General features: G+C 39.4%; 1 protein-coding gene across 12 annotated transcripts in view; it reads right to left on the reverse strand.

The window, feature by feature from the left end:
• The window catches only part of MAPK10 (mitogen-activated protein kinase 10), a 260,373-nt gene continuing 247,022 nt past the window's right edge, over nucleotides 1–13,351 (reverse strand). For 11 of the 12 annotated variants that reach the window (XM_032800211.2, XM_032800209.2, XM_075066125.1 and 8 more), the window contains 3 exons: nucleotides 13,182–13,245; nucleotides 11,542–11,619; nucleotides 1–1,430 (listed from right to left, as the gene is read on the reverse strand). In XM_032800211.2, the coding sequence (XP_032656102.1) occupies nucleotides 1,288–1,430; nucleotides 11,542–11,619; nucleotides 13,182–13,245 (285 nt within the window). In that variant the 3' untranslated portion in view covers nucleotides 1–1,287. Of the gene's footprint in view, nucleotides 1,436–11,541; nucleotides 11,620–13,181; nucleotides 13,246–13,351 lie in introns of all 12 variants that reach the window. The other variant, XM_032800216.1, reaches the window with a different exon arrangement.

Below are 13,351 nucleotides of genomic sequence, written 5' to 3' on the forward strand. Positions count from 1 at the left end.
TTTGTTACCGGTGAGAAAAAAGGCTGAAAGGAACTATAGAATCAATGTTCTCCAAGTAATGTAATTCCCACAAAGGAAATTATATAAAGGAAATTCAGCTCCTTTGCAGCAACAAATACCTAGAGAGGGAGTAGACTGCAAACATCCCTTGTCTGCAATCCTGGCTTACCAAGCACCTAGTCATACATGATACATAAAAATTATGTACATCCTTCTTGTTATCTGAGCCTATCCCCGCACATTTTAGCCCCTAACACACACATACACATTATAATTAACAAAGATAAGCCTATCTATAAGCTAAGAAAAATAACTCACTGTATTATCACTATGAAAAGTTTGTCTCTGAAGTCCTTGTGGGCTGAGATATTCACAGGACAACTCCTCCATCCTCAGCCCCAACAGCTCCCAAAGACAGATGTGCTTCCTTTTAACCTGGTCCTAACTCTCACCTGTTCTAAAAATCAAAGCAACAAATGTTAGCATGCACCACTGATGCACATTTTCCTTGTAAATCTCCACTCGGTGCATCCTCCATACAAACCAGTATTATTAAAAATATATATATCAGTTGAAATTTGGGTGCTACATCTTCAAGGGTCTGAGAGAGCTCAGGCGTGACTTATTATTTTTGCTTTTACAAATCTTATATGATATACAACTTAATGAACAAATTGAACAGATTATATACTGGCAGTATGTTACAGATGTATTTATGTAGTTCACATGAAATGGGCCAATTAGTTCTAGAGTACATACTGGGTATCTGTATATAATGAATAGAGATACACAGTTGCATATACTATCATACACATTTGTGTGTGTGCTGCACATGTACTGAGATAAGTGTGTGTATATCTGTCTAAGTCGGCAGAAGTAGATGAAATAGATTAGCAAGATCGTGAAATCAGATACACACACATACGTAAGTAGAGTGGCTACTGCACACCTTGTCATGCCAGTGTGAAAAGGACGGTTGCAGGTTGCTTGTTTTGCAGCCATTAATTTTATATTTTTTGGGGAAAAAGGCTTCTATAATTCCCTTTTTTTTTCAGTAAGCATCGTTGGAAGAAGACCAAAGCAGAGCAACTATAAGTTAAATATATACTTGAGCTTAGCTGCATTACATAACTAACTCTGTAGGAGAAGCAGGCTGAAAAGGGTTTTGTTTCATTTATATCTTTATCTTTTGTTTCTCTTCCTTTCCATCGTTTATTCTTGTTATTACTTTCCCCCTAAATTGCCTCATCTTCTGAAGAACGTTGGGTTTCGCAGGCAGGCGGCTAGTCACCTGCAACAACCGAGGGGTCCTGCAGAAGCTTCCAAGCTGCTGTCGGTGTCAGATGCCAGGGTTTGGTCAGTGGACATGGAGGAGATGTCGTTAACAGATGAGGATGGAGGGAGGCTTTCGCTGCTGTTCACTGCTGCACCTGTGCTAAGAAAATGAACACCGATGTGATTAAACCTGAAACCCAAGGATTCCTTGCAACTTGAAAACAAATGAAGCATTTCTTGTTGCAACAGGGATTTGGACAACACACCATTTTAAGCAACAGTGGAAGATCAACAAAAATAGGCTATAGAGAGCCCAACCCTGGAGCCATACAGGTCAATGGAAGATTAGCTATTGACTTTGATGGCAGTAAGAGTCAGATCATAAAGCTTCCTTTTCCAGCCTCAAGTTCTTTCTTGATTAACATTTTACGCTACAGAAGTTTTGGCAGAAACGTCTACCTGATGAGGCTGTTTTGAATAAAATTCATGTTGCGTTTCTTATAAAATGACTTCAATGATGTATCCTCTTAGAGCCATGAAAAAATCAGGCTACGGGTTTGTGGCCTGCTGAAATTGAGCCTGAACAAAAAATATCTAGCAAGATTTGAAAACCTCCTAGTCTCTGTGAACAACTCAGATTGCTTATAGACAGTTTGGTGGAAGAACGTGTGGGATCCAATTATACAATGAATGAAAAAGTATGCCATGTGATATTATCAAGGGAGGAACATATGGGTTCAATAGCTAAAGAACAGAAAATGGGGACAGAACTGGTCTCTGCTACTGAATCACTTAACCTCTGTGTATCTCAGTTTCCCCCATCTGTAAAATGGAGATAATAGTAAACGTCTTAACCTTCCCAAATCAGTAGCTTGTCATTTGAGAATCTCAAAGTGCAAAAATATTATGGAGCAGGATTATTAGCATTACTGAAGTTATTCAGAGATAGACACACACACACACACATATCCATCCATATATGGCAATGATATCCATGTTGTAATTTGTAGAATCATATGAAGAATGAATTTATCATGTACCTTTGATTGCTTCCCCAGTACTCCACCCACAGGGGTGGCCAATATAAGTCTGAGAAGGAGCCAGAATTTACCAATGTACATTGCCAAAGAGCCACAGTAATACATCAGCAGCTTCCATCAGCTCCCCGCCCCAAGTGCCTCCCACCCAACGGCAGCCCCACTAATCAGCACTTCACCCTCCCTCCCCCACCTCCCAATCGCTGTTTTGTGGCATGGAGGAGGCTCGGGTGTGGGGGAGGAGCAAGGGCGCGTCCTGTGGCAGAGCAGTGAGCACCCCGAGCACATTGGAAAGTTGGCACCTGTAGCTCCAGCCTGGAGTCGATGCCTATACACGGAGCCGCATATTAACTTCTGAAGAGCCGCATTTGGTTCCGTAGCCACAGGTTGGCCACCCTTCCACTAATGCATCCCCAGTAGGACTTAACATCCCAGCTCCAAAAGTAGCATCAAATGGCTGGCATTCATTGTTGTTTTTTTAAAATTAACTTGCCAGTGTGCTTCTTCTCTTCCAAATTTATGCTATCCAAAGTTTGAGATGGTTAGATTCAGTTCTGCCTTACTTACAGCTTTTATTTACAGTTAAAAATTTCATGACTAACATTTGATATCATATGACCATGCATGGTTGGAAACAGGAGCTCTCCATTTGAGGACCTAGCACTTGCTTCTTGCCCTGCAAGATCCTGAGATATGAGACATTAAAGCTGTTGCATTTTTAGGGCATAGAAAAACAATTCTAGCTCATTTTTTGAGGTTTTTGCATCCTGCAGTTAGAGTGATGGTACCTGAGGCAGGACACAAAACAATCCTATTAAATATTTTAAAAACTCCAAAACAGTCTTAAATTATTATTTTAGCAGCATATATGACATATACAGAATAAATGATGGTGTGGGATGGAATCAAGGGTTGAAATGTCACTCATTTAGGATAATCTCACTCACTTGTGAGTTACATGTCCATCCCCAATTCAAGCCTTTGTACCATACGTTTCATCTATTCTCTGTCCCCTCCCACACACACATCACTACATATAAATAATGAGACACTCACGCACAATGCTCTAGATGGTTGAACAAATCCAGAAGTCTGCTTAAGGCCAGAATTGCTTTCAACTAGTTTATATTGGCCATGTATTTGTAACACTGAGTACAGTAGTTGGTTAACTATTAGCCTCTTGATTTGATTCTGTAAAATTTGCAAAGTAATGCAATGACATTTTTAAACACAGCACGCTTTGTCTTCCTGATTGAAGAATTCCATTTCTCATGGATCTCTACATATTTCACTGGTATTTATCTACAGTTTTCCACATGCACTTTTCTTTATCATTACACTCATTCTAAGCTATGGAACATTATATTTAAATGTCATTCAGCCAAAGCAGGTGGGTTTGAACAGAGGCAGACCATGTCTCACTAGTCGAAGATAATGCAGATTTTTTAGAACAAAAACATCTCATTGGCTTTCTCAGTCTTAAACTACATGACAAAAACCTGCTGTTTAGTCATAGACTTTGTTAAGGTCTGATGCAAAGACCACTGAGGTCAATGAAAAGAACCCTTTTGGCTTCAATCAGCTTTTGGATCAGATCATTAGTGGGCCATGTCTTTTGGCAGGTGAGCAGCCTCATTAGAGTTGGGCAACGTAACAACAGAAACTGAATGAAAGTGAAGTGAAAACTTTTGCTTCAGTATGTGCCTGGTTCTGCACCACAGAAGTCACCATTCAATTGGGTGTGTAGGATCAATCCCTATATCTGAGAAAAGGGCTCCCCCACCCTGTCCTTTAAAGTTACTGCTTTTCTAGCTTTAAGCATAATTGTCATATAAAATGGCACAGAGTTGACATAATTATTGTCCCGGCCCCCAAATGCTCAGCTTAACAAAAAAAGCAACAGAAAACAGAATTGGATGATTAGAGAGTTCAACAAACAGCATAAATGCTAACACTGAGATGCCCAGCCAGTTCTGGTGAGTAACCGTAATCCCTAATTGGCCATGTTCTGCACATGGAAGGCATCACAACAGTCTGTTCCTGAAGGGAAGGGTACCAGGTGGAGCAGTGCAGTAAGGAGAGGGCAGTCTTTGAGAGAAAAACAGCCAAGTTGATGTTTTTGTTGGTTTCGTAGAACGCCGCCAGATTGATGCTTTAGCTAGTGCTGGCTCCTCACTACAGTTATCTTCAGGTTACAGCAGGTAACTGGCAGAACTCCTGGGATCTGTTACTGACTTGCTGTGTAACCTTATGCATGACACTTAACGTCTCTGTGTTTCAGTTTCCCCATTTGTAAAATAGATGCAATAATATTTACCTGCCACACAAGATTGTTGTGAGGCTTAATTAATTAATATCTGTAAAGGGCTCTGAGGCTTTCAGATGGAAGGTGCTATAGAAGTGAAAAGAAAATGTCTGCAAGAAATATAACAGCATTTTTGCTTACAAATTTCCTGTCTCTTTGGTTCAGTAAACTGTCACCCCTCCTCCCCTGGAGAAATTAGGCATAGTTACATTTTTTCTACAAACTTTTGGGGATTAGCTCTGGCTCTTTTATAGTAGGCCACCTTTTGATACTATCATTTTGCATTATATTGCTTTCTAGACCCATCAGCTGCTTATCTTGATTTCTGTACATTGTGGCATTATGAGGAGTCCTCTGCAGCAGGCTACCAAAGAAACAAAATCTTTAAACTCTGAATGGTACACAATGATGGCATCTAATGAACTAAACACTCAGGAGAAAAATCTGGGGGTCTGTGCACAAAGCTGAATGGAAACATTTCCTCTTTGACAATAGTTTGTAAAGAAATCCAGCAAGAAGTTGCTTTGTATTAAGAAAGGAACAGAAACTAATAATGAAAAATATGACATTATATAAAATCGATGTTTTGCCCTCACCTGGACTACTATATTCAGTTCTGGCCACCCAACCTCAAACATGACATAGTAAGTATGGAGGGTTGAAAAACTGACAATGAAAATGATTTGAATAATAGGAAGGCTTCCGCATGTGGCGAGACTAATAAGATTATTTGAAGAAAAGGAGCGTGACATGATTGAGGTGCATAAAATAATGAATGGTACAGAGAAGTCACTCATATGATCCTATTTACCCTTCTGTAAGGTAAGAGATCAGGAGTCACTCAATGAAATTAAAAAGCCACAACTTTAGCACTGCCAAAAAGAGTAATTTTTTAAAAAACAATGCATAATGCTCCTAAGGAACTCAGTTCCACAAATATTATTGAGCGGAGGAGGTTAATGGGATTCAAAAGAGGATTTAGACAGGCATCTGGCTACTAGGATATAAATGTGTAAGGGCTACAAATCCTCGTGCTTCAGGTCATAAGTCCACCTCTACTAACTCCCTGGGGTTAGGAAAACACATCCCCAGTGGGCATGTTAGTGAATATACAAGTGCATGTGCCATAGTAGACTTAATCATGCAGAAGCATGCAGGTTTTAAAGCAAATATATCAGAAGAACGTCCCTTTGTAAAGGGAATTGCCTGCTCATTTTATACCACGTTCAGGAAGAAAGAAGACATCCTCCATTGATATGCAACAAACAAGTTGGATTCACAGTTCAAGAAGAGAAATGCTGTAACACAGTCAGCACAGGCCAGGGCTTTCTGATGCCTTCCACACCACTGCATCCGTATTCTCTGCATTAGGTCCTACTGCATACTCCAGGGAGATTGGACATGTTTGGAATGTTCACACACCAATGCTAGGGCAACTCCAGTACCCTGAAAAAATTATCTACTAATGCAGAAGATCATGTTCTGTAGCATGTTGGAAAACAAAGCTAGCTATACCTAATATTTTGACAGAAATGCCATATCAAGAACAGCTTGCCCTTAAATAAATATTAATTTTGTAACATGCCCACAGTCAGCAAGAGAAGGGATCTTCTCCCAGCACTCCTCAGCACCAGATACAGATATCTGACATGCTCAGCCCACTGCTTTGCAGCAAGTAGCTAGATTTTACATTTCTGAGTTGGCAAATTGCTTCTTGGGTCAGTTTTTGTGTGTAAACAAGCCAAATGCCTTCTTGCAAGGCAAAAATTCCAGTTAGAATTCAGGATCCTGATATTCCTTCTCAGACTTCTGGTTCAGAATTTTATGATGAATATTGACTTGTAGACCTATAGCCAATATATGAAAAACAAATCAAAACCCCTTCACTTGGGAGAATGCATTCAGATCTGGACATTGACTACACATTTTGTCTTTTAGATCACTGCTCCAGGGGCCAATGTTTGGAAACATTTATTGTCTTAAAGAATAAGTGCTAGATTGCCAAAAAGCTTCTAGCCTTGGCAAATCACAAGATGTCACTCTGGTTATACTGCTCTTGTTTTTTATTTCCATTTGAATTTCCAATTGATTTCAACAGCTGATATCACACAAAGATTCATGCTTTAAATCTCTTTAAAGCTAGGATGATAAAAAGATTTTTTTTTAGCTATAAATCCCTGGGGCTTCTAATTGTCTTTGGGTTCTAGATACTGTGGTAGCAGCTAAATTCATGTCAGATTTCAAGTGGGAGAATAAAAGCAAGATGATAGTTAGCATGACTTCATTTTAATGCCTGATATCTCTCAGCGTTCCAGGAAGCTGAACAAATGCTTTATACTATTGGTAAGCCAGGACTTGTTTTCCAATCATGACTCAGTTTGAATCAGCATTGGTGTTGATCCACAGAGTTCTGACATACTAGCCCATAAAGATAATTTCAACCTTTCTGTACTATACTGGGGGGTGGGAGGCTGAGAAGGGGAGGGCATTATGCATCTGAAGGGCCTTAAGGCTATTACAGCAAACTCCATGGTCTGGGAGGTAATAGGAAAGCTACAGATCTACCTTGCACTGCAGGTTGGCCAGATCATAGTGCCATGGAGAGTAGCAACTTTCATACCTTGCTGTAGGTTTCCACAAAGTTATACGCTAGAACAGGGGTAGGCAACCTGTGGTACGCGAGTTGATTTTCAGTGGCACTCACACTGCCTGGGTCCTGGCCCCTGGTCCAGGGGATTCTGCCTTTTAATTTTAAATGAAACTTCTTAAACATTTTAAAAACCTTATTTACTTTACATACAACAATAGTTTAGTTATATATTATAGACTTATAGGAAGAGACCTTCTAAAAATGTTAAATGTATTACTGGCACGTGAAACCTTAAATTAGAGTGAATAAATGAAGACTCGGCACAGCACTTCTGAAAGGTTTCCGATCCCTGCGCTAGAATGTGTGTCTAGTTCCCTTAGAAGGTAATGAGAAGACCTATCAAGCATCTGTGGAGGAAGGGACATCAAGCCTGATGTCTGGGGCCTTATACTACTTTCCAAAGGGCTATTTCAAGCACAGGGTCTATTTATAGCCACATACAGAGATTTCTCGATGTTGTGTCCCCTGGCTTCCTTCTCACTAGCCACACAGCTGACTGGAAACAATTGGACTACAACTTCCTTCAGCCATCACGGTGAGTTTCAATCTTAATCCCCCTCAATTGCAACACTGGTGAGACAACACAATACAGAATGCAAGAGAGGAACCGATACATGGTTCCCAACAGAAACTTGCTTCTTTTTAGGCCTAGGCCTAAGAAGTTGACAAAGCTTACCAGACCCAAAGTTCACAGTTCTCTCGTCAGGCAAATACGCATTTATTTGAAGGGGATGGGAATAAAATGCTGCCTTTCTGCCTTATAGTTGACTTACAGTAAGATATGCTTGATATTTGAGACTAAATACAAACTGACACTCATTATTGTTTCTATGATTATTCACAGGGATAGCGAGAATCCCAAATTCAGGCTCTCTTTATGAATGGAAAAATATTTAGGGGTTGTGGTAGATAGTTAGCTGAACATGAGCTCCCAACGTGAGGCTGTGGTCAAAAGAGCTAATGGAACTCTGGGATCCATAAACAGGGGAATCTCCAGTAGGAGCAGAGAGGTTATTTAACCTCTGTATTTGGCACTGAAGCAACAGTTGCTGGAATACTGTGTCCAGTTCTGGTTTCTACAATTCAAGAAGGATATTGAGAAATTGGAGCTGGTTCAGAGAAGAGCCAGGAGAATGATTAAAGGATTAGAAAAGATGACTTATAGTGAGAGACTCAAGGAGCTGAATCCATTTAGTTTAACAAAGAAAGGTTAAAGAGTGACTTGATTAAGTATCTACATGGGGAATATTTAATAATGGGCTCCTCAGTCTAGCAGAGAAAGGTATAACATGATCTAATGAAAGCTAGCCAAATTCAGTCTGGAAATAAGGAATACATTTTTGACAGTGAGGATAACCAGTGGAACAGTTTACCAAGGGTCATGGTAGATTCTCCATCACTGACAATTTTTTTTAATCAAAATTGGATTTTCTAAAGGAGTTGTTCTAAGAATTATTCTGGGGAAGTTCTGTGGCTCGTATTACACAGGAGGTCAGACTAGATGATCACAATGGCCCTTACTGGCCTTGGAATCTATGAGTTGACCTTTTGTATGAAGCAAAAGCAAGTCAAAGGAAAACCAAGTCTTACTCAGCCACTTCTTTATTTATATTTTGTCAAATTACTTCAGAAAAGGGACCTGAGAACTAGGATCTAACAGAAACAAACATCTTGATAACCAGCAGCTATTTTTTTATTTCTAATGATGCTTTGGTTAGCATCATCAGGAGGTTCATGCCCCAGTCACAAATGACCATTAGTGAATAGATTATGCTCAAATATTGACCATTCACTTTCTATTAAAAACAAAAAATGCTAATACTCTAAAGTATTCCATCTAAAAAGTCACTCCATTTATAGATGTACTAATAGAGCATGCCTGAACTGACGGACAGCCTGGCTTTGTGAACTGAACACTAGAAGTATCTATCCCCACCATCTCTACATTTTTGTTCTTAAAATAGTGCCACCTGGTGTATATTGCAAGTATCAAATCTATTTGAAATTAATTCAGAGACTAAACATTTAGATTATTCTTCAGTAATTAAAGGAAACACTGCAAAGGTTGAACTCTGGATTCTAATTAATGGCAAAATATTTAAAATGCATATTCCAGATAACTGGGCATGAGAGGACTTTTCTAAACTTTAGGCTGGGGTGGGGTGGGGAGGAAAAACAAGGACAGATCTCCAGCTAGGCATCATAAAGTTCAGGCCCTCTAATCTTGCTTTTCAAAACAGCACGTGTATCTTTTTGTATATACAAAAGCCATATTCCTGTAGGAAAATAGGTATTTGGAAATAATGCAATAGTGCATCTAGCTACCTGCTGATTTTTGTGCATAAATAGCCACTTTCAAAATACCCGTTTTACTCACACAAGCAGATGTATATAGCCAAGTCTTGGGACCATGTGAAAATTAGGCCCACACCGTCAGGGAGCTAGGTACAGTTTCTGAGTCTCTGCCCTAACCATGGCACAGGTTAGCTGCAGGGGTTAATGGCACAAGAACACTGCTGGATTGTGGGCAGCAAGTGACCTCTAAAAACTGACCACCTACATGCTGGAGTCCTGGGTATACACATTATTTTAGGTGAATTAGAATGTATACACACCCCCAAAGCAAACAAACAAACAAAATAAAAACTCTGTTTTGATTCTCCCTTTTTTTTTCACCCCACTTCTGCTGTTTGGGGTAGGTCCTAAATTGTGGCCAATATACAGTACAGCTAAACAGGAACTGGAGGGCAAAGGTCATTCCACTCCAGCATAATTTAGAGCACAATCTTGTAGCTGCTTATCTTCAATCTTGTGAACCCCAACTCGGTTTGTTCACTTGTTGATATATAGGCAGAAAGTTTGGCTTATATGTGAGAACAGACAGTATTTTCAGGAAGGATTAGCATAATTAAAAGATAGGAGAAAGTGCTCTTCATTTTAATAAGATACTCCTGGTAGAGAAATCTAAGCAATCTCCTAGCATGTTCTTTGTGGAAGAGCACAGCAAAGAAGGCAGGGAGTTCCCAGGCACTCTCAGGCTGATAGGAACACAATGGTTCCCCTCAGATTTATTTTTTCAGTGATAGTACAATAATTGCCTACCTCAAATCTGCCTGTAATGTACTTCACCAGCTACTCTGCAGCAACACATTGATTGCCTTTCATATCTTTTTTCTTGTAGCGGAAATCAAGATGCAATACCAAAGCCCTAATATTGCCAGTCAGCACTGTATTGACTTATCACACTTCCATCATGTTTCCCCTAGTTCCATCGCTGAGTAATGGTGCATCCCATGGTGTCACATTGGATTAGTTTATATGAACATTGGCAAGATGAAAGATGACAGGAACATGCTCAGTGCAAAACAGTAAACACATAGGGACACATCAAACGTTAAGAACCTTTTGATTAAATATGACTTTTCCAAATTGAACAGTGAATATCTACTCACAAGAAATCGAAGTGGAGAACAGTGCAATTAATAATTAGAATGTATTGAAGGTTGTTTCATGCACAGATACATTCCTACAGGGATGCAGATATTTTAAATCTGGATGCCTAATGTTTGTCTAAAAATGTATGTCTCCACAGTTACCCGTTTGTGTACACAATCACTGTTGGTATACAAATGCCTGTTTGCATGCATGTGGATTTTGCTCATTTTGAGCATATGTATTTTGTGGAGGCAGCTTAGGGATCCTTATGTGAAAATATGGCCCTTCTAGTCTATTTGCTTACCCAGTCTCAATCAATATTTCAAATAAAGCGTTTTAACATTATCAGAGCTTCTAAAAGGATAAATTACAGTAGTAGGTCCAAATAGTACACTTGTGCAGTGTACTTTTGTGGACATAGGGCCAAATTCTGTGCTAGAGTAAATGGGCACAGACAGATTTACTTCAGTAGGTTTTGCTCATTTAGAAATGTAATGTGCCATCACTGATATTCTTTTTCCTGGTGGTTCTGAAAATATTAACCATTCCATATCTCCATTTCAACACTGTACTACTATTGAGTTTGTATAGTCCTTAGAAATGCCAGTGCTGCTGAGAAGATGAGTTCAGCATGAAGAAATCTCCAAAATAACCTCGAAACTCGCATGGAATCTAAGCAGCCTATTTTGAAAGATTAAAGTGACACTGGAGTTCAGTTAATAAAACAACTTATTATAAGCACTAAATTGTAGAATACATTTCCAGCTTAAGATACATAACTGCAGCCTCTCTATGCTGCTGTGGAACACACATTAAGGTTATTCATTGGGGTTGAGTACCTGAAGGAGAAGGCTGTCCTTTAACTACTCCATTTTTAGTTTTTTCTTCAGAATTCATTACTTCCTTGTAGATCAATTCTGTGAGAGACAATTGATGCAGTTATGAAAGTAGCTAGTTCTTGTGCCCATGAACAACTTAATGTTATAAACTGCTAAATCAGTCACTCTGTCTCTCTTCTCTCTCCCACCAATTATTCCCCCCATCCTTGTTCCTGCTGCTGGAGCCAGTCAGGCAGTTTTGGCATGTCTTCTATCACTTCAGTAACAGTGAAAGGAACACGACTGTTGTAACTGGGCTCACATTCCACATCTGGCACTGCAAAATAGACTTGAGCACAGCAAACTCAGTGTGCTGAATTAAGGTAATATAAGACTCTTCTTTCTGTGTACCAAAATTAAGCCACAAACATACTAGGGAGTTTTCAAACATGTATGCAGTGCATTATAATGATTTGACACTGGCCGCATGAGCCAGTCTTTAAAACTGGGAATGAAGCTAAACCTTTCCAGATGCTTATGTAATAAAAGAATGCAAGCATTAAACCAACATTTTTCCATGCCTGCTTGCTGCCTGTGTAACCATTTCCCATTTGTTTTTGCTTGTTTCTTTTTATTTCTCACACTTAGCCCTCTTTTCTCCTATTTGAGAGGAAGAAAGTTTAAGAGCATTCTACCAGCCTTCCACAATCTCATTTTGCCTATTTGATCTTTAGCAAGTCTTTCCGCTCTAACTTTGCTTTTTGTGTGTGTGCTTTTTAGACATATATAGGAGACTATAATAGCTAAGCTGCCTTAAATTGCATTATCCAGAAATAGGGCTGGCACAATCAGTTTAATTCTGTTTATCATGGGCCAGATTCTGACACCTTACCCCTGTTGAATAGTACCTTATTCCCCGAACAGTCTCCTTGACTTCACTGAGTATCAGAATCTGGCCCTATGGTCTTTGCTAAACAGTACCTGGTGTATCAGGCAATAATGACTATAATATACAGGCCTATTTCTGTCATCCTTACTCATGTCACACAAGTAGCCCCCATTAAATCAATGCATCTATTCATACAATAAGGCACTACTCAATAGAAGTAAAAATAACAAAATTAGGCCCCTGATGAGCAATGCCACGTGGTTTCAAATTAATATGGAATTCCTTTCCATTTCCTGCCCTGAATTGTTGTATAGCGTTAGGGTACTGTTAAAACAACTGTGATTCTCCAAACCCGAGATGGCTATATTTCAGCAGCGAATGAACTGAATCCCAGGGTTGGTTAAAGTTGTAGAGCATCCTTTGGGATGAAATTCACCTGTATGCAGTGGGACCAACTTGAGGCTTTATGTACCACTTTAAACCCTATTTAAGACCTTGTGCTGGTCCCTTGCATAGGGCAGAAGTTTCACCCTATCAGGCTATAACCTACTGTAAAACAGAATTTGTTCAAAGATCAAATATACTACCTACTGGTGGTGTTTTTAAATCCTTTGGAGACTACAGGTGTAACTCTAGAAGCCTCTTCTATATTTACCAACAAAGTTTCAGTACACAGGGCTAAACTGACTTCAAAGAAGTTATTCTGGATTTGTACTGCTACATCGGAGAACAAATTTGGTTCATATACCATATATCTTTAAACTGAGATTACCTTTCCATTCCTCAATCGTATGTTCTCTTTCATCCAGCTGTTTATCATATATCTGAGGAGGAGGCTGTTGAGTAGAAACAAAGATCGGTCAACAGGCTATTCCTTTATATTAGTAAGTAAATACATAGTAAGAATTTCTGAATGTTTTATATTTGATCATTAAAGGGATA

Source organism: Chelonoidis abingdonii, chromosome 5 (assembly GCF_003597395.2).
Source record: "Chelonoidis abingdonii isolate Lonesome George chromosome 5, CheloAbing_2.0, whole genome shotgun sequence".
NCBI classification, from domain to species: domain Eukaryota; kingdom Metazoa; phylum Chordata; order Testudines; family Testudinidae; genus Chelonoidis; species Chelonoidis abingdonii.